General features: G+C 37.4%; 3 protein-coding genes across 3 annotated transcripts; 2 read left to right on the top strand and 1 right to left on the bottom strand.

Moving 5' to 3' along the window:
- Nucleotides 1-425: 425 nt before the first annotated feature.
- Nucleotides 426-3660, bottom strand: LOC101297379 (nitrogen regulatory protein P-II homolog). The gene is made up of 8 exons (XM_004288316.1): nucleotides 3390-3660; nucleotides 3222-3267; nucleotides 3054-3081; nucleotides 2185-2272; nucleotides 1959-2026; nucleotides 1790-1859; nucleotides 984-1019; nucleotides 426-873 (listed from the first exon to the last, which is right to left on the bottom strand). The coding sequence occupies exons 1-8, from the start codon at nucleotides 3574-3576 to the stop codon at nucleotides 803-805; spliced, it is 594 nt and encodes a 197-aa protein (XP_004288364.1). The 5' UTR covers nucleotides 3577-3660; the 3' UTR covers nucleotides 426-802.
- A 74-nt stretch (nucleotides 3661-3734) lies between these two features.
- LOC101300390 lies at nucleotides 3735-5946 on the top strand. Its single transcript, XM_004288327.1, has 3 exons — nucleotides 3735-3905; nucleotides 4065-4139; nucleotides 5559-5946. Exons 1-3 carry the CDS (start codon nucleotides 3753-3755, stop codon nucleotides 5718-5720), a joined length of 390 nt encoding a protein of 129 aa, XP_004288375.1. The 5' UTR covers nucleotides 3735-3752; the 3' UTR covers nucleotides 5721-5946.
- A 350-nt stretch (nucleotides 5947-6296) lies between these two features.
- Nucleotides 6297-9484, top strand: LOC101297884. Its single transcript, XM_004289382.1, has 8 exons — nucleotides 6297-6785; nucleotides 6869-7039; nucleotides 7185-7330; nucleotides 7651-7787; nucleotides 8092-8651; nucleotides 8744-8848; nucleotides 8928-9056; nucleotides 9142-9484. The coding sequence occupies exons 1-8, from the start codon at nucleotides 6297-6299 to the stop codon at nucleotides 9343-9345; spliced, it is 1941 nt and encodes a 646-aa protein (XP_004289430.1). The 3' UTR covers nucleotides 9346-9484.
- The last annotated feature ends 15667 nt before the right edge of the window (nucleotides 9485-25151 follow it).

Raw genomic sequence — 25151 nt, 5'->3', positions numbered from 1 at the left:
AAAACTCAATAATGTCTTGGTGTTTTTTGGACTGTGCTCAATTTTTCTGTTTTTTTTCTTTTTCCTGAATTATGTGAAATATGATATCATGATCGGAATACATGGCGGTACATAGTTTGGTGTTTTTGACTTTTTCCGATCATACGCAGGTGTGTCTGCTTCTGAAAAATGTGACAGTTCAGCAGCTAGTAGATTAAATGACACGACACTATTTGTGTGATTTCGATTGAAGATGAGAGAAAGGATGATAAAGCATAAGATAAAATTTAGAAGGAGTTATAGGTCCGTCTTACATGGAAGAGAACTCTTAGAGCAATTTCACTCGTTCAGTAAAAGCAATTGTTGATTTGCCAATTAAATTAGTACTGCTAACTCACTATTCATCTAAAATTAGTATTTACACTATTTAAGTCAATGCACCGATTGAAGGTAATTCGTCTGGTAATCCATTATCAACCAAGTCACGACTCACTAACAATCCACATGTCAATGAAAACACAATGGGACTGGGACCGGGACCAAACTGTTACAGGCCAAAGTTTACAAGGGGACGAAGAAATTTTGCAATCCTTTTCTTGATTAATACATAAGCGGGGATTACCGATTAGCTAACTACATTATTGCAACAGAACTACAGAATATTTTCCAATGATTGCATTCTTAGAGAGAAGCTACATTACTAGTATTACACCTTATTTTTCACTTCCAACCACATAACACACCAAAAAAAAGTCTTCTAAGCTCTGATATACAAGGGAAAAGTGGATGCTCAAATGTGATATCTAAGTTCAACCCAAATGGATCATGCAGCAGAGGCATGGACTGTGTCAGATCGCCCTCCTGTCATTTTCTCCGCCTTCTCTCCGCGCTCCCCTGAAAATTACGCAGATAACAGAGCAAAATTATAGATGTTCTTCAGAGCAATTAAAATTTAAATGGCCACCTAAACCATAAGTTAGACCAACATAGGCAAAAAACCTTACCAGTGCGAACTCTAATTACATCTGCAACTGGCACCACTGCACAAGATATTGAACCTTTAAGAAGTTTGACAAAAGATTACACCCACCAAGATGTTTAATAGAGATTCAGGAAAAAATGACATGTTCCATGAGTTTTAGGTTTTAGAAATGAGAAGCACTGCAGCTATAAAATATGGATTTTGAAGACTGATCGGCCTTCTGTAAAATTGTTACTTTCGCTACCAGCCTGACTTTTAAGTTTTAACAAAAACTACTGTTCAAATTTTAGACAGGTATAGTATCTGAAATAAAAGGATGATATAATGTAATCTATTACACCTGATTTAGGGTTATGGACAAACTTTCAACAATTTTTTTTTAAGAAAAAAATAATCATTAAAATCCCTCAACCCAGCCCACCCATACATAGGTCAGTGAGATTCGAGCACATGACCACTACGGCATCAGTTAGGCTAGCTAACCAACAACCACGGCACACCGACAGATTTTTAACAAATCGATCAATGACAAGTGTATACAGACGGACATGCCTCAACAAATAGCATATTGGATAGCACAAATCTTTTTGAAAAGAAGGCCATCTGTATAAGTTACATAATTATTTTTCATGTTCAGAGTATAACATTTCCAACAGAAAACAAACAATTGTAAGCATGACAAACCAAGTCCTGATCATGTTAAACAAACAGTTACCAAACCACATCCATATAACTCTTAGATAGTAAACCTGATTTAGGGGTTTACTATCTCAGATTGGAGATTGGTTGTGTTGAGTTTACAACTAATAAAGAAGTTTTGAGACTTACAGAAGATCTTGCCATCACCAATTTCTCCAGTCCTTGCCTCCTCAATAATCTTGCTAACTACTGCTTCAACCTATAATAATATCATGAAGGGTTCTGTCACTGATGTCAATGAACTTAGCTTCAAGATGATCTCATTTCTATGATTAAAATATATTCAGACTATACTTACCTGGTCTTTGCTCACTACAATCTCCATTTTAACTTTAGCGACATAATTGTCTTCAGCAAATTCAGAACCTTACAATAAAATAGAAGAAGATTATGACATGACAATTAAGAAACAAAAAGTTGGAGAACAAATAAGGACCAACAGATATTATGGGAAGGGGGAATATAGGTCTGTTACTTCTCATTGAAATGAAGATAAAAATATCCATGCTAAAACAAAAACATACCGCCCTGTCTCTCTTTCGAACCGCCTTGAGCACCAAAGCCCCGAACATCAGATATGGTAACACCGCGGATACCGATTTTAAGCAGGGCCTTTGTGTTTCACCAAAAGGAGTTAAAATATTAGTGCTTATACTACATCATTGCTATATAGATAACAGTAATACAGATCAATAATCAGAGAAACATGCATGCTGCGAGGTATTGCCTAAAGCCATCAGAGAGAGCTAGTTGGGATGTTCACCGTGACAAGATTATAGGTAAAATGTGGGACAAGAGAATCATATATCATAGCCATAAGTTCCTTTCAAAAAATTCATCCGACATCATTCTCAAGCAAAGGCCTAATTCTTTCATATTTCTCAATCATATTAGTTCTATATTTCAATTGTTCACCAAAGAAGATGTTGCACGACAGACAGCCAATTAGCATGGCAGAGATAAACTGAAGAGAATAATAGTGGCATCAACATGATGAGAATAGCATGGACATTACTAGAAGAGCAGCGTTGGTGCCTTGACATGCACAACTCTGAAGTGACAGTGGGGTTGATATATAATCGTTGGTAGAAGGTTCGGGCTACCAAATTGTTGTGGAGTATGTTATGCGATTATACCCTGGAGACAATTAATTGAAGGGTATTGTTTTGGTCTGAAATGAAGGCTTATGATGTTACTATCACACCAATGTATCTGAGCAAAATCTGCATAGCTCTAATACCAAAAGTTTAACAACCTCCACTATTATTGGTTTTTGAATTCATAAGACATGGAGAGTATGTATTCAAAACATGCAAGTAGATAGGAACAGTATAGTGTTTGAGATTTCACATCGTTATATGATAAATGCAATGCCAATAGTGCACTTACTTACCGTAGAAACCTGCGGAACTCTCCAAGGCCTATCTCGTCCCACAAAATTGCAAAAGAAATCAGATACAGTCAAACCCAATAAGCTCATAAAAACCGACATGCAGGACCTATAATGAATCAAAACGAAAACATATGAATGGAATAACGAAATAAAGAGTAGTTTCTGCACCTTAGAATTGCTTCCACCTTGTAAAACTTGGAGTCCGGGAAATAATCTACGAGCAAACAACACAGAACTCAAAATCAGAGATACCCAAACGGTATTCTGAACCAAATCAGAGAAAACATTCAAAACCCAAGAATTATTTTTGGTAAAGAGAAATGGGAAAACACGAACCAGGGTAAGCCTGGGCTCTTATGACGGGAACAAGTGACGCATTTCTGGCCTGTTTTAGATTCACATTACGGGGATTGAACCCAGAATTTCTGAGGCTCGGACGGAGCGAGCTCGAATCGAAAATAGGAAGCTCCTTCAGGTGAGAATTAAAGGTGCAAATCGCGCCTGGTTTCATCATTGTGGCCATGTTTCACAGTACAGCTAGGTTCAATTTTCAAGGTTTCAAACGACGCGTGGGAAGGTTAATCTTTTATGCTCTGCCCTTATGTGGGCTCCAATTATGGGCCCAAGACAAAAGCCCAAAATTTTCTGCTACTTAACTCTCTCGTTGAATCCAATCGAGTCAAATCTTGAATTTTAGAAATGGCTGAAGGGGAAGAAGATGGTAAGGAAGAAGAATATGTGTACAGAATCAGCAGAGGTGAGGAGTGGCAAGAGTTGCAGAGCTCGGGGTCCACTTTTGGTGGAGAGCTTGACAAGAATTCTGGCTTCATTCATCTCAGCAAACTCATTCAGGTCTATCTTTACCATCTCAATCTCTTATAATAATTCTCACCTCAGAAGTAGAGGATTTCTCGGATTAGGGACTTTGGGAAATCATACATAAGAACCTTATAGGTGCAAATGCAATAGCTCATATGTTCTGGGTGGGTTTTGATGGGGCTGTCATTTCAGGTACAATCAACCTTGCAGAATTTTTTTCTCAACATCAAGGTGGATCTTTACCTGCTACAAATTGATGCTAAAAAGGTACGTTGTTGTGTATTATGTATTTGCTTTAACTCTGTGCTGCAAGAGTTGGGAAATGAGTTACGACTACAATTCTAGGAGTATTGATTTAGTGTATTTGGGTGTTAATTAGTAAAGGAAACTATAATACCATTTTAGTGTATATTTCATTCTAGTTTGCCATGGATCAGAATTCATAGAACAGATAATTTTGTAGCTGATTCACATATTAACAGAATTACACACCATTCAGAAGGTTGTCGTCAATATAAATAACAGTGAAGTTGAGTTCTTTCCTTGAAACTTGATATCATAACTTTAGCTAGTTTCTCCATGAGAGTTCGTTTGTGGTTTGTTTGTGGAACTACATTTGTGACAGTCCCATGCTTGCACCTACCCTGGTTACCTGTAAACTGAGGAGTCGTGGAATTAAGTTTTGCGAAAGCATGTATAGAGAATAAATATGCCTGAGGTGCAGATTGGAACGTGCTTGAATGTTAAGAAGTCAAGTATCCCTTATTAATTGAGCTGAACCAAGTCAGATACCAACTTCTTTTTAGTCGAGGGGAGCCTTATATGGTTACAAGTTACAGAAAACGTTCTTTATATTTTGGTTCACCATGATGAATATACAAGCTTCCCCTGAAACATTTCAAAAAGAAATAGACTTGGGCAGAAAATTGCTAAATTTGCTTTCCTTTTTCATGTGTCTTTTTGAATGATCTTACAGTCTGAGTCCCATTCAGCAACCTCTTGCATGATCAATTAAAGAGCCAAGATGAATGTTAAAATGGCTTTCACTGGTAGTTGTTGAGACTCCATTTTATGCTAGCCTCACAAGAAACTCCCCAAGTTGAAGCAATTTGAGACTGGTAACCTATATTGACGAAAACTATGGCTGTCCAATCTCCAATCAGTGTTTTAAAACTTGCCAGGCAGTAGGCGAGCGGTGGGGAGGGGCCTAGGTAGATTTTTATTTTATTTTAATTTGTATTTATGCAACATATAAATAAGTGCATATTTAACACTAAAAGAAAAACTGTATTGCATTGGGAAAGATAACATGCAAAATGGAGGGATTTATAAACTACTATAATCGATTGAAAAGATAGAAAAAAAAGGTTTTGAAGTATATAATGACTACTTATAAAGTTTAAGTAAATTTATGAACATTTATGTAACCCCAGCCGGTCCCATTTCCCTGGCTCGCTGAGTCCGCCTAGGCGGTAGGCGCCACTCAAGGGAATTTTATGACACTATACCTCCCCTTATTTCTTCCCATTATCTCCTTTCGAACACCCATCTGTTATAACTTTATCTTAGATTCTTTTTATGTATCTCTCACTTTGATCACACTTGCAGTATTGTTTTCATTTTCACCCTCTTTCTCTTCATGTGTAATCTCAAGAAAATTAATTCTATCCTGATTTATTGTTGCAGCTGGGCAAAGGATTAGTCTATGAAGTTGTTGATGGTTCCAATAGCTTCCCTCATTTCTACGGTCCATCTCAAAGCTTCAGTCCTCTCTATCTAGATGTTGTTACAAAAGCAGAGAAGTTGTGTCTGTCAGGTGACAGATTTATATGTAGTATGTTGGAATAAGCTGCTTGAGCTTTATTCCCACAAAATAAAAAATAAAAAAACACCTGCTTGAGCTTTTATGTGGTGTTCTTTCATTTCTGCTTTAAATTGTCATTATCCCAGCTGCTGCAAGTCCTATGTAATACCATACTACCAATAAATTTTGACCAAAAAAAGGTATTAACTGTTGAGGGCTTATGTCCTGCTAATGATACAAATGAATTGACAGGGTTTTTTGTAACCACAATTGTGCGCTCCAATCTTTTAACTAAATGCTATCGCATTGTGAGAAAATGTTTATGGCTTTTAGGAGCAAATAGTTTAACATGAGAGGTTTACTCCTATTTAGTTTCCTCACAGCTTCTTGTCTATCTGGAAATGGTAGCGGATGAGTATGTAATAGCCGTGTTAGCACCAGTTTCAATAAAATCTAATGATTTGCATTAAAAAAAGAATCAGAAAATTTTTCTAAGATAGGGCCGGGTCGGTCATAATCGGGTCGGGTCGAATCAGACCCTTACCGCCCAAAGTTTCAAAAACGAACCGCTTTGTATCTAAAACCCTCCAAAAATCCCTAAATTTGAGCAAAACCAAAAAATGATAAGAAGACGACTCCGGCTGAGCTACTCTTCCGGCGAAGAAGAGGCAGCACCGCCACCGCAATCATCCACCGTGACTCACCCACCCGTTACCCAAGCCCGTCCGAACCCTTACCCCTCCGAACCACTCCCGATTTCCTCCGACGACGAGGAGTTCATCGACGTCTCCGACAACCTCTCGCCGCCGTCTCCTGAGTTTCCCGAATCCCATAATCCACGGCCGCCTCCACCGAGCTCCGGCGGTTGTCCGATTGGCCAGTTTCTCCAGGGACTTGGCTTGAGGCTGAAGCGGGAGTGGTTGGATGGTTGCGCTTTGGGGCTACAGCAATCCGTGCCGGGTTTTCGAAACCTCGATGCGGCGGCGAAGGCCAAGCTCTGCTTCGAGCAGTTTTTGGTTTCGGATATGAATCTCTCCGGAGGTGGTGTGCTCCCTCAGAATGTGGCCTCTCTTCATCTTGTTGATCTTCCTGGACCTTATGTGTTGCAGGTAAAACCTCAATTGTTCTGCTAATTGAATTATAACAGCTGAACCTGATTTTTATTTATTTATTTATTTATTTATTTTTGCAGGTTGATGAAATTGTCAACATTAGCAATCCTTTGAAGATCAGGTATCAGAAAGCCTCGGCTGGACACAAAAGGTGCCTGAAGCTGTCCATGACCGATGGTGTCCAACGTGCTTTCGGCATGGAATACAGGCCCATTCAGGCCCTTGATGCTTTGGCTCCTGCTGGATTGAAGGTTTCTCCTACTCTTGTTTTGTTATTTCAATTGTGCTAATGAGATGTGTTAATGTCAACAGAGATAAATGAGTTGAATATAAGGCTTGTTAGATTTGTTATTTGCTCGTCTGACTCTAACCAAGATTTTTCCTGTTAAACTCTAGGTTGTTGTGTGCAATGTACATATACGCCATGGACTTCTTATGCTGGTCCCTCAATCTCTAGAAGTTCTGGGAGGATTTGTTGAAGAGCTGGATGCGGCACGAAAAAGGCTTGTTGATGAGGTGAATCAGCCACCAAGGGGAAACAGGTAATTGGGAGAGTTGCATATACATTAATGATATTAGAGATTTAGAACATACTGCTGATCATGTCACTACTCATTTCCAATCATAAATAATGGTATCTCAGTACTGCTGTGATTTTAGAACTTTTCTGCCTAAAGCATTCATTGTATCCTGGTTTTGCCATTTCCTGATTTTGTTTTGTGTTCATAATTGCTCCAAGTATGTTTTGTGTTCATGATTGCTCCGAGTATGTGATACTGGACTTAGTAGATCATTCTATAATCAGTCTTTCAACTCTTTATACTTGGCATATAAGTTTGATAGTATGTGATATATCTTGCAGAACCAGGAATGGATTAGTTCCTCCTCTAGCGAATAGGGCAGCCCTTGCCGGGTGGCCTCCTGATGGTGTTCATGTTGCTGGACAGGCTAATACTTCCACATTGGAAGCCCCAACCCCCCTTCAGGCGTCTAACCAAGGTATATATGTTGCTATTTTCCTGTGCCATTTAGTGCCAACGTAGAGGGCTTTTTACAGAAAAACAGCTCATGTCTAGTCAGAATTTCTCATTGATATCTATTAACTGTGAAATTAGGGTCACCCAGAATGTTTGTCAAAAAGCTATATATAAGAATTTAAGATAAAAGCTCCAGTTTGAATATGTAACTGCGTGTCAATTGAAAGTCAGTGCTGCTAACGAGACAGAAGTGTAGCTTATAATATTATAAGCTTTCCCTCTTTTTTCCCTACATTGATTCTTTTGCATCATTTCCTGAATTGCAGGTGCTGGTAGAAATAGCATTCCGATAAATACCCAAGAGACTGTTCCTCTACGTGCAGAACATGCTGTTTATCATCCATCATCTATTATTGATGATGATATGTCTATGGATTCTATTCCCAATAGCAGAGAAAATGCTGTACCCAACCCATCTTCTAGTGACCTTGGTGTTCAGAGACTCCATATTAATATCGTTCCTTTTACGAGGGAAAATCCAGTGCCTAATACTGCCATTGCTAACCCACCCAACCTACCTTTTGAGGATGCTTTGGATATTGAAGAGGACATTGACACTGATCCTGTATCTATTAGCCGTAGAACTCATAGGTCTCATCCATCAATTTTGGATGATGATGATGATGATGATATCCATTTGGTTGATGCGGATGAAACTCACCCATCCTCGGATGCTATTATGAATGAAGAGGATACCAATATCGTGAATGAGGTGGAGCACCCACTCCTACTGCTTGGAGAGCGAGAACCCCCTTTTGTTTACCTATCTAGTTTGTTTCTCAGGTTGGGTACCAGTAACATTCAATCTGTACGAGGAAAGGTTAAGGTACATATAACTCTATATTTTCCCTATTTATATCTATGGGATAACGGGTTTATAGTTATTGTTTATACTGATACGAGTACCCACTTTTTCAGTGTTGTTTGACTGGCGTCAAGTCTTTCAAATATGAGCAGAAATATGATCTCCGGGCATACATTGATGATGGCGGTATGATATCAGAGATTCTCATTGATCACGATGTAAGTTCGTGTTGGGGTTTCATCGATGATAATATACAGTTGGAATTTGTTAGGTTAATTGACTGTTTGCGCCCTTCAGGTTGTACAGAAAAGGATAGGCCATTCTCCTGAGGCTGTCAAGGCCCGTCTTTCTTCCCCAGATAAGGCTGTAGTGTCTAAAATGAAGGCGAATATGAAGAATTTCCAAGTTTTCTTATCAAATTTCGAGGTAATACCCAATTTGCTAGTAGAGGTTATACATTTTTTGTAGTTAATTCAGTCTTTTTCATTATCTTGGGACATGAATGTTTCAGGGGATAATACTCATTGAGATGAGTAAAGGCTCTGATCTTCCGGTTGCCCTTGAGATGAATCAGGGCTGTCTGTCATCTGATGCATGGCTGCTTGTGAGGAGACTAAAGGGCACCCCTCCGGCTCAGACATCAGAAAGTCACTCCTTGCGCCTGGCTCAGACGTCACAAAGACTGTCCTCATGCCCCATTGAAATATCTCCCTAATTGCTGAATATCACTTTAGTTTAGGCAGGTGCTATTGCTGTCCTTGTTTGTACGATAGGAAATGTTCCTATTGTGAAATCTTGTGTCAGCGATTTACACATCTAAAAATAGGTTGGTACGATCTTAGCTTCTTAATTGAATGCTTGGATAATAGCTCAAGTTAAGTAGTAGAGCTCAAGACTGTAGGCTGTACATTAAGATTGTAAAGTAGGGATATCTACAGTGATTCTCCATCTTCCTCGAGGAAGCTTGCTTAGTAACTGCAATAGGTGCTTACATTATTTAGACCACAACATGTTGTAATCCAAAGTATGTCCATCGTCAGTGTTCTCTGATATGGAGGAGATTGAATAGTGTCTGGATACAGCGGATCCTTTAAGCCAGAAATCTCCAGGATCTTCTTACTTTGTGTATCCCTCTAAATCTTAAACAAAAAACAAGTCATAATTAAGCTTACTTCAGCAGAGGTAGGAAGTTGATGAGAATGGTTGAAATTAAACAAAAATCAGGGATTGAATTAACCCTCATACCCAGGGACGAAAAGAAGCTTACATCTCTCAGTTCTTGATCTAATACCATATTGCAACATGGGTGTCGAAATAAAAAAAAGAATTGAAATTTGGTTAGTTCTTGTGGTTTGAAGCCGACATCTGTTCAGTCCTTATGGTTTTATTTTAATCTGAATGGTCCTTAAATTCATGATTTTTCATCCAAAAGGCCCCTCCGTCAATTTTCTCAGTTAAATTGCTGACGTGGTCGTTAAAGACATTGTAATTTTTAATAGCCACGTCAGCAATTTAACTAAGAAAATTGACAGATGGACCATTTAGATGAAAAATCGTGACTTTAAGGACCATTAAGATTAAAATAAAACTGCAAGGACTGAACATATATTGATTTCAAACCACAAGAACTATACAGTGTTTTACCCTAACAAAAACAAGCATGCAAGCAATGTGGTGTTGTCGATCTTGAATTGTGGTTGGATTCTCAATTCACTAAAGCTTATGCAGCAAGGGAAGGAAGGATGTTAGCTACGACATCGGCCTCTCAATACATGAGTTAGTACGAGATTGGGAACATGGGCACAATGCAAAACCGACACAACCCCATAACCCCCCCATTGCTTGCTTGCTTGGTGTGAGAAAATGTTGCTTTCGATGAACAAGCAAGTGAGTAATATGGTGATGCCAATTTCAGATTGTCCTTCAATTCCCAATTTATTAAAGCTCATGCGGCGAGGGAAGGAAGGATACAAGCTACTATACCGACCTTTCAATACATGGGTTAGTACTAGATTGAGAGCTTGGGCACAATACAAAACTGACACCACCCCATTGCTTGCAATCTTGCATACTTACAAGATCCCATTGTTTGCTCGCTTGGTGTGGGAAAATGTTGCATTTGATAAACAAGCAAGTGGTATGTATTGTGGTGGTTTCGGTTTCAGATTGTTCTTGGATTCCCAATTTATCAAATCTCAGGCGGTGAGGGGAGAAAGAATACGAGCTATGACATTAGCTTTCAATGCATGAGTTAGTACTAGATTGGGATCCTAGGGCATAATGACAAACCAACACCAGTCCGTTGCTTTTCTTACTCTTTGCTTCCCTTTTTCATGTCGGGCGGTGCAACCTTGGCTTCACTCAATAGTCCGCATTGTTGGCTAGCACTCGTGCAAGTTTGGGGTGTGGATTATTTAGCGTTGCTGGGTCATGCTAACGTAATGGTGTATATTTGAGTAGAGAATTGGTTGTGTGGGTTGACAAGCTCCATGCTATGACATCGAACTCTCCGAGCATGCTCCACATCAGCGATGTTTCAAGTGTTTCTTGTGATTCGATCGGATTTCATTATTTGCTACCTATCGTAAAGGAATGCTGCCTCTCGTTCACCCTTTCCGTCCCCAATCTATGTGCTTAAGAGGATGACATCATAGTAATGCATGTGCCCCTTGCATTGGATAAGTCTTATGGTGCACACATTATGACGGCTCCCATGTTGATAGTTGACGTCTCAGATAAGAAAATATTTGGTGGGTTTGGAGTCTTTGCACTCTTGACATCCAATTTTAAGCGTTTCGTCGCTAGACATATACGACAGCTATGTTCGTTGTGGGGTCTCCCTTGTAGTGTTTGTTGTCGATAAATGAATGCTACTTGGTTTATCCTGCCAGTAGTCATATGCTTGTTACAAAGATTAAGTCATGCATATATAAGTATGAATTTATCAAGAGTGTGAAACTACGAATGACTCACTAAATCATTCATAATTTTTTTTATTGGTATCCACTACTCAGATAACCGTAGTAATTCTGAAACTAATACATCAAACATCAAACTCTGGAAGGGATGCATTATTAGATAAAACGCCAACGCGGACTCTGCTCATTGTATTCATGATTCATGAAAGCTCGATGAATAGCACAGTCTTTTTGTTGGCGACACATCATCCAAGTACATGCCTTATCAACTTTCACTGGTGGGATAATGGCCTTGGTGGTGACAAGTGGCGAGTGACTGCGAATTAGGGTTCAATTCCATAGAGAGAGCCTAAGAAACAGCTAGCACATCTAACGAAAACAACATGCGCGAACATTATCAATCCTAACACAGGGATGTGGTGACAATAAGTAACAATATCGGGCTCTAGCAGTTTGGTAATTAGAATGAATACAATCTAATAAATCCCTTAATGAGGATCCATAATAGGGCAAATATGGTGCCAATAGCCGCGGTAATTCAAGCTCTAATTAACAGCGTATATATATATATTTCAGTTGTCGAAGTTAAAAAAACTCGTAGTTGGACTTTGGGTTGGGTTGACTGGTCCGCCTTTAGGTGTTCACAGGGAGTTTGGTCCCTTCTACCAACGATACGGTCATGTTCTAAATTAGCCAGGTCGTGCCTTTGGTGCTATTACTTTGAAGAAATTAGAGTACTTAAAGCAAGCCTACGTTCTGAATACATTAGCATGGGATAACATCATGCATGATGTATGATTGTTCGTAGATAGTGGAGCGATTTATCTGGTTAATTCTGTTCACGAATGAGACCTTTAATATCTTATTAATTTTGTTCAAAGCAAAATTACACAAATCATCCATTTGTTTATGTGGGCTTGTGAACTCAATCAAATGATGAGAATGAAGTCGAGGGTTGTTTCTGTATCTCAAGAAAACCCTAACAAGGCAATATATAGTAACTCGTCTCATAACACCCCACTTACAGGTTCTTCAGATGCATAGTCGGGAACTTATATGTATAGAAATCACACTTCAAATTTGTTAGATAAAGTTTCCTCTCTTATTTCTTATGCACCGACTCACCTCCACCTTCACCTTCCTCTTATCGCTTGGTCGACTGCACCCAGCTCTGCCGCTGCATTTCGATTCAGAAGAAGATGTTGTAGCCTCTATCCCTTGAACCTCCTCAATCGGCCTAGCGGTGGTAGTCTCTCGTGGACGTAATCTCTGCTTTGAATCTCTCCTTCTCTTTCAGTTTCTCTTGTTCCGTTTGTCCTGAAATTAGTTGTGGTTTTGGGGTACTTGATCAAGGTTCGACGACTCCTTGTTGCGTCAATGTTGGTGCTGCCCTAATCCTGGATATCTTGGGATGAGTCCGGTCGATTTCTAATTCATCTTCCAACCTCATCTATCATGGTATCAGAGCGAGTTACACACGTGTGAATGACTCGAGGCCACATGGGCTCCCCGTCACCCAAGTTTTTCACTTGTATGGCTTGAAAGTTCATCACACGTGTGGGGGTGTCTAGAGATATGAATCATACTTGAGAAATGAGAAATATGAGACATTACTTAATTATGAGTTTATAAGGGTTCGTGACGGTCACTCAATTCATTGTTAATTGTTTTGGATGTGAAACTCATATTACTTTATTATCAAATACATCTTTTCTTTTCTGGTGTACGTACAACCGGATTGAAATCCAAATAACTAGGTTCAATGATTATCTACTTTGGAGCAATCAGATTGCTTTAAGTTGCGAAACCCGTGTAATCTTTGATTTTGTTAATGAATTTATCTGATAAAAATTATTTAGTCCATGTGGTTTGAAGTTTGACATATGTTCAGTTCTTATGATTTCATTTTAATTTGGGAAATTCGTCTAAATGGTATCTCAACTTTTGTTTTTTATAAACTTTGATATCTCAAATTTCGAAAATATCAGAATGATAACTTAAGTTTTCACATTGAATGAACTTTGGTACTTTAAGCCGTTATCTCCGTTAGTGTGTCTCTGCCACCTAACAATTTTCAAAGGGCAATTTCGTCCCTTCATATCTTCATCCGTTCTTCCAAATTTTTTTTTTTTGTAAAGATCATCCATTCTTCCATCGTAAACAGCTCCAGCCTTCTATTTTACTTCATCGTCTTTCTCCATTGTCGAAAAAGCACCAAAGCTTCTGATACCTCCAAATTTTGACTGCCTCTATTTCAAGAATCAAGAATTATAGCCTCATGGTTCTACTGGTTCTCACTCTTGGTCTCTACCGAGATAAAACCCAGCTCACCTAGGTAAATCACCCATCTTATTTCACCATGTGAGCTTAAATTTCCAAAACCCTTTTCTGAATTTGATCAAACTAGCTCTGTATTTCATCCCAAAAATTCATAAATTGATAGAGAGGGTCGTTATTGAAAATCAATTCCTTCAGAGAGAGATACCATGGGCTACTGCAAAAACAGGTAAAAGCTAGCCACGCATCAATTAAGGAATTGATGGGAGTGCTCATCGTGGATCTCAATTGCAAAAGGGCTCATCTGGAGTAAAGAGTAGGCTGATTCTCGTTGAGTTTCTGCTTTGTTCAATTTCAATTGGGGGTTTGATGATTTTGTTCAGTTTTTGGGTTCAACAATTAATCGAAAGCGCACCTGTGCATTAGCCGGAGAGATAGACAGAGAGAGACTTAAAAAGACAAAATTGCCCTTTAAAAATTTCCAGTTGACAAGCACTGTAACGGAGGTAACGGCTTAAAGCACCAAAGTTCATTCGATATGAAAACTTGAGGTACTATTATGATGTTTTCAGAACTTGAGATACCAAAGTTTATAAGAAACAAAAGTTGAGATACTAAAGACACAGAAATGTTTTATAATTTGAATATTCTTTAAAGTCACAATTTTCTTTCTAAATTATCATTCCGTTAATTTTCTATGTTAGAATACTAATGTGGTCGTTAAAGACATTGTAATTTTTAACAGCAACGTAAGCAATTTAACGGAGAAAATTGACCGAATGACCATTTAGAAGAAAAATTGTGACTTCAAGGACTATTTAGATTAAAATAAAATCATAAGGACTGAACAGATGTCCGGCTTCATACTGTAAAGATCGACTATATAATATTTAATTAATAAAAAAAATTAAAATTTGTTTGACCCTTACAGTAACAACAGAACAAATGTCAACTTTAAATTATAAAAAACTTACACTATTTAACCCGATAAAGGAAAATTCAACAATCAAATATGGACCTACCATTACGTAGATGGCGCAGGTTTGAGAAAGTGAAAATGATACAAGCCCGTAGCTTTATTGACAGATGGTTTTGTTTTTGCCTCACAATATTTCCCCTGAATTATTACGAGCAATGCTAAAGTCTTGTGCTAGACAAAATCATTTGGATGCAACCCAAGTGGAAAAAGTTTCTCTCCTAACATTATTTGAGTTTCGGTAGCATGAAGCCTTCCCCAGTCATCCTTGTTTCCAAATATTAATTTGTTCACATCTTACAATTCCTAGCCATTATTTTAGTGAGCAATTGAACTTATTTGTTACACTTTAATCATGAGAATAATGACGTACGTTGAAAGTGCATGTACCATCCTAATTTTAAAAGCTTCAAAATGAATGGAGAAACTTTGCCAAGCTTTTTCTTTGTGGTAGTCTTGTCGTCAAGATGTGAGAAATGCACGACTCAATGCCCGATTACTACATAAGGACGAACTGGATGGAAAGAAATGAATTGAGACATGCTAGTATACCCACTAATATCTAATACATATTTTTCTTTTTATTTGTCCATTTAAATTCTGACACGTGCCCTTTTTTTTATTGTACAAATTTAACAACATATTTACACTAATATAAGTAAATTCGTTTAGAACATGTAAATTTGGTTCAAACTTTGTAATCACAACCTATGAACATGTATTACAAAAGTTTCAACCAAATGCCCTTATGTTTGTAAAAGCGTTGTGAAAAATGTAATTATCTTCTCAATATAAAAAATACCACCAATTAAAAAATCGAAAACCATATTACGTGAACGAGGAAAAATAATCTATTTAGTCCAAATATGAAAATTTACAATTTCGACAACACATTCGTCTACAATTTTGTGAAACGGGTCATAAATTTGTAAATTTGATTCATACCTCGTAATTACAACATATGAATATTTATTACAAAAATTTCAACTAAATTTCATTATGTTTGTAAAAGCGTTGTGGAAAATGTAATTATTTTCCCAATGCAAAATACACCACATAATTACAAAACCGAGAACCATATTAGATGAATAAGGACAAATGGTCTATTCGGTATAAATCTGAAAATTTACCATCTCGACAACACATTCATCCTTAATTTTGTAAAATGGGTCATAAATCTGTAAAGTTGATCTAGACCTCGTAATTACAACATATGAACATTTTATTACAAAAGTTTTAACCAAATGTTCTTATGTTTGTAAAAGCGTTGTGGAAAATATAATTATTTTTCCAATACAAAATACACCACACAATTACAAAACCAAGAACCATATTACGTGAACGAGGACAAATGGTCTATTCGGTCTAAATCTGAAAATTTATCATCTCAACAACACATTCGTCTTCAATTTCATAAAAGGGGTCATAAATCTGTAAATTTAATTTAGACCTCGTAATTACAAATATGAACATTTTATTACAAAAGTTTTGACCAAATGACCTTATGTTTGTAAAAAATATTCAAAAAAACCACGGTATAAAAAACTGGTGGGTACTCTAGAATTTTCCCAATGGAATCACTTAGATGTTAGATCCATCCATGTTGATGATACTATCCCATCAATTCAATCCGATCCAATCTGATCATCTGTTCTACAATTCTATAATTTACAATTTTAAGACAAAGTGATGCATAGTACGTATATTCAGTCTAGCTAGTAGTATATGCATACGTATTATCGCACTGATAATATGCTCGATTACTCTTTATATCTAGCTAGTAGTATAGTAGTATATGCTATATCTTAACTAACACAGTTCTTCAAGCAATTACGTTTTTTTTTTTTTTGACTGAGAGGACATGCAATAAGTTGAGTGGCTTTGTTTGTTAATTTTTGAGTGACGTAATGCACATATATACTAGGAAATTTGCATGTCTGCTTACTCAATTGTTATCATATGTAATTCCAGCAATTTCAACCTACAATATATCCATGCCAGTTGGTGCTGGACTACGTACGTACTGGTTACTATTTAGTATTCGCAACTATTTCGATTCTACCATGCATGTTACGGCAGATCGAGTTAAAAAGCTAAAGGCTCAGCACATTAATTTTTAATGACAAAGTATATATTGTAGTTACCTCGAAATGAAACAAACTCTGTGGTGTCAAGTTTGTTAGACCAATTAATTAAATCGTTCGATCAAGAGAAACACTAGCTAATGTTTCTGATGTTCGATTGATATTATAATGACAAGATCATGCGCAATGATATGAACAAATAGAATTAATCATGATCCAGATGCTCCAGAGCATTCCTGATCGATCATTGAGCAAAACAATTGGAAGATGCTCAACATTTTACTTTAAATAAAATGATAGAAAATGTTAAATGGAATTGCTTTACTACTTTCTTCCTAGTTTTCTCTCATATATATATGTGGCATCCATCTTTTCTTCTCTTTGGCCATTTTATATATAATGGTACGTAGTTGGAATGATATGAGAATGAGATTAACCAAATAATGAATATTGAGAATGTTTGGAGCTTATTGTTTAAAGCAATTTTCGCAGCTACTCTCTGATGTTTTTTTTTTTCCTTTTTCTTTTTAAAGAAAGCGGCAACAAGCTCCAAAGCCTCTTCCTCAAGCCTCACATTACATGTCGAAGAGCAGATACGTCTGACCAAACTACGTACTAACCAACGAAACGAGAAACCTAAAGGAAATGCAAAACGTTAAGCTTCCTTAATCCTACATCGTTTAAGAATGACACCGTTGTCTTAAAAATCTTGACGCTTAATTTGGTTCTAAAACTTGAATCAAATCACAAACTATTCGCTCATTTTCATTTGGTGTAATGACATCAGTCTCCTCTCTATAAATGAGAGGTCGTAAGTCCGAATCGTAATAGACTCGTTGTAGCATTTCAGTTATTTGTTTGATAAAAAAAAAACTCACAAACTATTCAAATATCATGGGAAGAGTGTGTTTGGCAAGTGTTTGAATGACTAAGCTACAAGAAAAGTATATACCTCGGCCAAACGAATATCATTAGTTATATGCATGCATTTGCATGATGTAACCTAGCTGCTCATTATTATTTAACTTCCCCTTGACTGTTATGCAAATAAAAGATGGGTTTTTGTTTGATAAGAAAACAAAATAAAATAAAAGATGGGTTGTGGGAGTAAAAGTTGTCAACAAAACTCGACCAATACTATCATGGCTTTGATCTGGCATCTTATAAAATAGAAGGATTAGCTTTCAGCGGTGGCTATATAGCCTTCTCTTTATTTTCTAAAACAGATCAAACAAAAAACATGTACACAAAAGAATTGATGAACATGTCATTGCACCTTTCATGAGAATGCAACAAACCAACCAAAAAGATAAAAGATTCTGCAACAAAAAATGTTCGCTTAAGTTTGGGAAGCACAATTCGTATATGATTACCAGTGGCGGATCGAGGATGAAATTTTTATCTGGGTTAGTTGTAACTTGTAACACTAAAAAAAAAAAATCAACGAATTCGACTTTTGAATGTGCTAGAAATTTTTGTTAATTTGAGGATCGTGCAAGAGACAGTCAAGCTTGAGAATGTCACACATTGAGACGTCGAGTAGCCTGCTAATACTACTAAAATTGGGAGGCAATGATGAGAAATTGAGAGCAGTGAATTAGCAATTAAAGATGGGGAGCGGAAAGACTACGTTTGTGAATTTTTGGAATTGAGACTTCAGAGTCGATGATGTCTTGCTAAAACGACATCAACTTGATTAATAATAACTTAAACGAATCTTTTCTTAGATGAGCGATGGATTCAAACTGGTAAACAGGGGTTTGCAAGGAAATTAAGTAAAATACATTCTTCTTCATTGCCTTCAAAAGAGTTGCGCATGCAACAGTTTATATTGTATAGGAGAAAGAGTCAAGCTAGGACCTACATACATTCAGCTATTCAAAGAACTTACTTGACATATAATAAGACTACGGAGTACAATTAGTCCTAATGATGATTAACAGAACAAAAGAATGGTTAAGGAGGTTTGATCGCATCAATGAGAAGTAGGTTTTTGTTTACCAGAAAATTCTCACCTAGGCTTACCCCAGGGAAAATTCTCACCTAGGCTTACCCCAGGTGAGCCTGGGGTTGGATCCGCCAGTACGTGATGATTACGTACTCCTCCTGCCTTCAGATTAATTAGTTCGCCAATCCAATAATCATTTTTATCTTATAAAAAAACATCCAATCAATTTTATCATGTTTTTCAATCGAATTGAATTATGGACTCGCTACATCAATCTTGTTAACTAGGAGTCATGCATGGTATCCCATCGCTACAACGATTGATGTCACATTTGTCGTTGTTTAACATGGTACCATAAGGGTTCCCTTTCCAATTGCGTATGTAATTGTCAAAAGACTGGTTTTGAGTAATTCCTTATCTTGCTCGATCCGGTTTCTTATCTCGCCATTGAAAAATTTTGACTATCATCTAGTGTCTCATAGTTTGTTAGGTCCCAATTTTCAAATTAGGAATCAAGATTGTCAGTTCATTCCACGTGTTATCTTAGAGTTAGGTTGCACGTGAGAAGATAAAAGAGATTGGAAAGAAAATATTTAATATATGAAAATGTCATATAGTTATAATATCTTATAAGTTTATAGATTATACACAATTGTACTAGGCTTTTTGTTATAAAAAAACTCAACACCTTACATATAATTAAGTTCGGTCGGTACAATGATAGATCACATGCATGCTTATCACTATTTAATAGTAACTTGTCTTCTAGCCATTCTTTTATACAATCTATGATTACTCAAAGATAGTAATTTGAATTGAGCATTAGCAAACGTAATAAGGCACGCTAGCAATCACAACTTTTGTTTCCACACGATTGGAGGTATGATGATAACGTCTAATTTAGCCTCATTGTGACTATGACATTTCATAGAATTTCTTTTTCTTTTGATAACAAACACATGATATATATCACAATTATGCTCTTTTTCTTTTGATAACAAACACATGATATATATCACAATTATGCAAAAGAAAGAAACTGCATGATCGCTATGGAGTACCAAGTATACTTAGCATACAATATCTCTTATTACAGGAATCTATTATTTACAAGAAGAAAAAAAAAAAAAGATTAATTACAAAAGAAAGGGGATTTTGTAAAGTGAACATATGTTATTTATGCTACATATAATAAGGAAACGTAACCAGCTAGCCAGCAAGATGGTTAGCTTTGTATGTGAGAAGGTTGGAACTTGGGGAAAAATGGGGAATCTGGGTGGTAGCTAAAATGAGTTGTTCAAACCACATGGCCTACAAAAACTAGTTCATTATATATCTCTAAATAGTACGTTTTCATTATCATATATCATTGTCACTAGCTAATTAGTGACTAGAATATCCAAGTTTTGAGTAATTGAGTTTACAAATACAAGAAAGTGAAGAAACAATCTCATTGGGAGCTAAGTCAATTTGATTAATTTCTTGGATGCAACTCATCAAGTATGAAAATGATTGATATATGCTTAACTAATTGGCTGGAACTGCTAACAAGTAACAATTGGTATACAAGTAGTACGCTTCCACTTGCTAATAAGGTAAATTTACAGTTGAATGTAATGGTTTCTTTTGCAGAATCAAAATGTAATGGTTTTCTCGATGCGGATCAAAATGTAATGGTTGAATATTCAAGTGGTAACGAAACTTCAACGCTTCTATAAATTCATAGTAAACAACTGGGCCTTCATGATCAAGCGACGACATGCAAATTATTAATCAAATTGCATGTAGTCGGTAGCAGATGCCAGATGGGTGGACTCTTTTGAGTTTGGCACCCTATGCTAGTATGCTACCTTCACTATCTTTGCTCCATGCCATAATGTTTTCTGTGACTTTTTAATGTGTAATCTCTACTATTCGTGGTTTTAAGCAATATACATGCGTCTAATCTTATTCTATTGGGAATATAACTCGGGAAATGTTAAAATGTGTTAATGTATGATATTTATTAATTTTGTTCTAAAGTTGTAAAATGAATCATCAAAATAGTAAAATTAGTTCTCAAATTTGTAATATGAGTCTTAAATTTGTAACATTTTAGTTACAACATTGGTCATTAAGCGGTAAAATGTGTTTTTAAAGTGGTAATTTAGCCCTTAAAGTTGCATCAACTTATTTTAATCACTTTAAGGACTCATATTACCACTTTAAAGCCTAATATTACTACGTTAAGGACTCACGTAGTAATTAAGAATATTTACAATTTTAAAGACTCATTGTTACATCTTTAAAAGTAATATTATTACTTTGAGTACTCAATGTCATGCATTAACACATTGTAAAATTTTCCTATAATTCGAGCTCCACAATTTTTCTTTTTGATTATTTTAAAAAATATATGTTCAATTAATCAATTAATCAGAATACAAACAAAAACGGGTACAAACAACTATATCTAAAATGGCCTAAACAATAATAAAACTTCTCTAAAAGAAAACAATAATAACACTAATTTCTCGTTCCTTCTGCATGTTATTAGTTTTTTTTATTAAATAGAGTAGTCAACATAAAGAAATAGACTCTAAAAAGTTCTCTCACTACTAGAATTTTGGGATCGGCCTTGTTCGATCTGAAAACCTACAAGGATCCCTTTGTTGGGATCAAAATCTATGGCAGAGATGAGAAATGATTGGGAGGTTTCTTCTGCTGATGCATGGAGCATTTTTAGCCCATTGTTAGACGGTGAGGTCATGTACCTTGGTGATTTTTAGATGAGTGATAGCCTCTCGCTAGGCGCACGCTGGCCGCTCGCTAGATGAGCACTAGAAGTCCCCAACTCCCCCGCTAAGAAGGTCCGCTTGAATCCTCGGTTGAGCGCCAAGGCTTTGTTGTTCTCTCACATAGTGAGACAAATTCTTAGCGGTTAAACTTTGCTAGTCTCTCACATGCGGTGAGGTAATTCTCAGCGATTAATCTTCCTTAGTCTCTCGCTTAGCGAGGCATCTCACAAGCGGTGAGGTAAAAACGGTTAAACACTTAAACTTCGCTTAGTCTTTTCCAAAGGGAAACATCTCGTTTGCACGAGGTATTCTCGGCGGTTAATCTTCGTCGGTCTCTCACAAGGTGAGGCATCCCACATATAGTGAGGCATATTGTTGTTCTCTCATTCAGTTCGGTTCTCTCATTGAAAGAGGCAAATTCTTAGTGGTGAGTTTTACTCCCACTAGTCTCTCGTTTGGCAAGGCATCCCGCGAGTGGTGAGGTATATTCTTTGCGGTTGAACTTCGTTAGTCTCTCTAAGAGGAGGCATCCCTTTTTCACGAGGCATATTCTTAGCAGTTGAACTTCGCTAGTCTATCCAAGAGGAGGCATCCCGTTTTCACGAGGTTTCTTCATGTGATTCATCATATCTTCCAAGATCTGCTTATAAGGATGGACTTAAGCGGGCTCCTTGTTGTGTGACCTGAAAAAATCACCATATTTTTGTGTTAAATGAAATCGTTGAGGGATTATCTTTATTATTGGCGTTTGATGCTCGGTAGACAAGCGGTTGCCCAAGAATAATAGTTGGGATCCATTTCATTTGTAGCTTGTTAGCGTTACAAAAATGTGGTTTGTTCTTAAAGATGATTTTATTAATTAAGTACATGCAAAAACTCATGTGCCGGGAAGTCCTTGGGTTTTAAATGTTAGTGGAGCGGATCCACATGTGCCGGGTAGTCCCCGGGCTTTGAATGTTGGTGGGACGGATCCACGCTTACACATTCTTATTATATATGTATGCAAATGTGTACAAGTACCCGAGTTCCGCTAGCTAATTAGGGATTGCTCGGATATTTATTTGTTTCAACATAGTAATAATAACAAAATTTAGCAAACAATATAGGTAAAGTCTACGTGACACGACCCACCCCGAAATTTCACCCTGAAACCTGGAGTAAGTCGTGCGGGGACCACCTCCAAGGAAAATTTACTGAAAAGATTGATAAAATCTCCCTTGAAAATGGACAACCCTAACTCGAAAATTCCAAATTACACTCTTAGTACAACATGTCCAAACATCACATAATTAACCTTCAGAAATTCTAAACATAATATACAATAATCCCAAAGTATTCAGAGCTACTAGACACTAGCGGAAGCAAGAAAACACGAGTAGGTTAAACATGTAACCTACTGATGAAAACTGGCGGAAATGCGGGTGACTATGCCTCGCCTCCTACTAGATCCAACCCGAACTCTGCAGACTGGGCAATTTAAAACGAAGAGCCCAGGGGAAAACATGTGGAACAATTAGAGTGAGTGGACAAAAATAAATTAAATAAAAATATTTCTTTATGCTTCCCCAATTTAATTTCCAAATAAAATAATGCTGCATGCAATCGCTCAAAAGCGCTCAACTCAAAAACTGGCAACTTCACGACTAGCACCGGCTAGTCTCCAAAACTTAATAAAATACAGCCTCTCAGGCTAAATTATATATAAACATATATAAGTGTATGTATTTACACTCGTCAGACTCCTTGTATGAATTCTAAAAACAAATTAGAAAAATAGAAATTCATACAAGGCTACTACGCTTGCGTCTAACGCTCACGTCACACCATAATGGAATTGTACCTCAGTATGGCGGAAAAAGTATGAGTGTATATACGTGTGGACTCCCTATATGAAAACCTAAATAAACCAAATAAGAAAATAGTTTTCATATAGGGCTACTACGCTTATGTATAACACTCACGTCACACCATAATGGTATTTTACCTCATTATGGCGGATCAAACACATATGGCTAGCTAGCATTTATATATACATACTATCCTCATAAACATCCAATAAACATATCCACCGAAAATCTCATTTTCGGGATCTCTCCAAAGGAGGAAAATTGCCAAATATCCGAGAAATAAATAAATCTCAGGAAAAGAAATAAATGATCAACAGATAATTCATCGCATACTTTTCAATTAAAATAAAGGTCCACTCACAAATTAGGCCTAAGCCTGATGACGCTCTGAGGCTTCCTCTGCTCGGGCCTCCTCTCGTCCTGTTCCAAATATATAATTAATTTCCCACCAAAAATCCAATAATTAAACAAAATGTGCAAAATTAAACGTGAGCCTCCTACACACTCATCATTGCCCAAATTCGCCATTCTTAACTCAATACGGCTCAAACTTCGCCGAACATACCGGCAGCCGTAAAAACAACTTCCCATATAATACGACTTCAATCCTACGGCCGGATTCTACATTAATTAACCGCCAAAAATACCAAACTTCGGAAATTCACAAACCTATCCAAAACTCACTTCAATAAACTCCCCTTAATATTCCAAATCTAAAAACATTAAAATCTCCCAAACAACTCCGGCGCCGGCGCCGGCCGGAGGCCGATTCCGGCGACCTCCAATTCCTATGAAATTTTAACAGCATCTTCCTCTCATCATGCTCTACAATTTTCCTAACTAGCACAAACCCAAAATCCAAGCCTAGCTATGCCAATCGAACAAAAACATCAAAAACGCCCTAGAGCTTCCACCTCAAATTTCTCCTTACCTGAAGCAAACCGGAGTGAGTCCTTTTAGGGCAAGGCAGCTGGGTTAGAGACCTACAAAATCGTACCAAGCTTGCCCGGATTGGTGGCCGGAGGAGGGAGTTCCGGCGAAAAGCTTCCCGGCGTTTCCGGTGAGTTTTCTCTTCTTCTGGCGAGCTAACGGCTCGGGGGCTAGGCCGGGGAGGGAGAGGAGGTGATGGGGGTCCGAACTGGGGTGGAGTGGTGGCTGGTGGCTGGCCGGACGGCGGTAGCTGGCAGCTGGAAGTTTCCGGCGAAGGGAGAGAGAGCACGGGAGGGAGAAGGAAGAGAAAAGAGAGAAGAAGAGAAAGAGAGGAAATGAGTTGGGCCTCTCCAACCGGTCCAACTCCACTAATATACCCAACTCCCACAAATAAAACACCCCGAAAAATAATATCCGAAAAAAATTACCTTTTACTAGCTAAAATTTACCATTTTTACCGTCGCCATATTTTCCTCCTACGAATAATCCTCCGCACATAATCGTCCCCGAAACCCCTCTAGGGACCAATTAAACTATTAACTAAATGACGGAGACGGTAAAATTCTTATTATAAACAAGCTAGTAAATAAGGTAAAAAATATAAGAGTCGGGATGTAACACTACGCATGCGTTATGTACTAGTGCAAACGGTAAGCATAACAAGCGAAACAATTGCATGTATTTTTGGTTAACTCATTGATGCATGGTGAGGTAATGATCGATGCTTAACCAAAACATGATGGAGTTGTTTTGCAAGTTGGGTG

This window comes from Fragaria vesca, linkage group LG1 (genome assembly GCF_000184155.1).
Source record: "Fragaria vesca subsp. vesca linkage group LG1, FraVesHawaii_1.0, whole genome shotgun sequence".
In the NCBI taxonomy this organism is placed as follows: Eukaryota; Viridiplantae; Streptophyta; class Magnoliopsida; order Rosales; family Rosaceae; genus Fragaria; species Fragaria vesca.
This window is presented reverse-complemented; position numbering and strand designations above follow the sequence as displayed.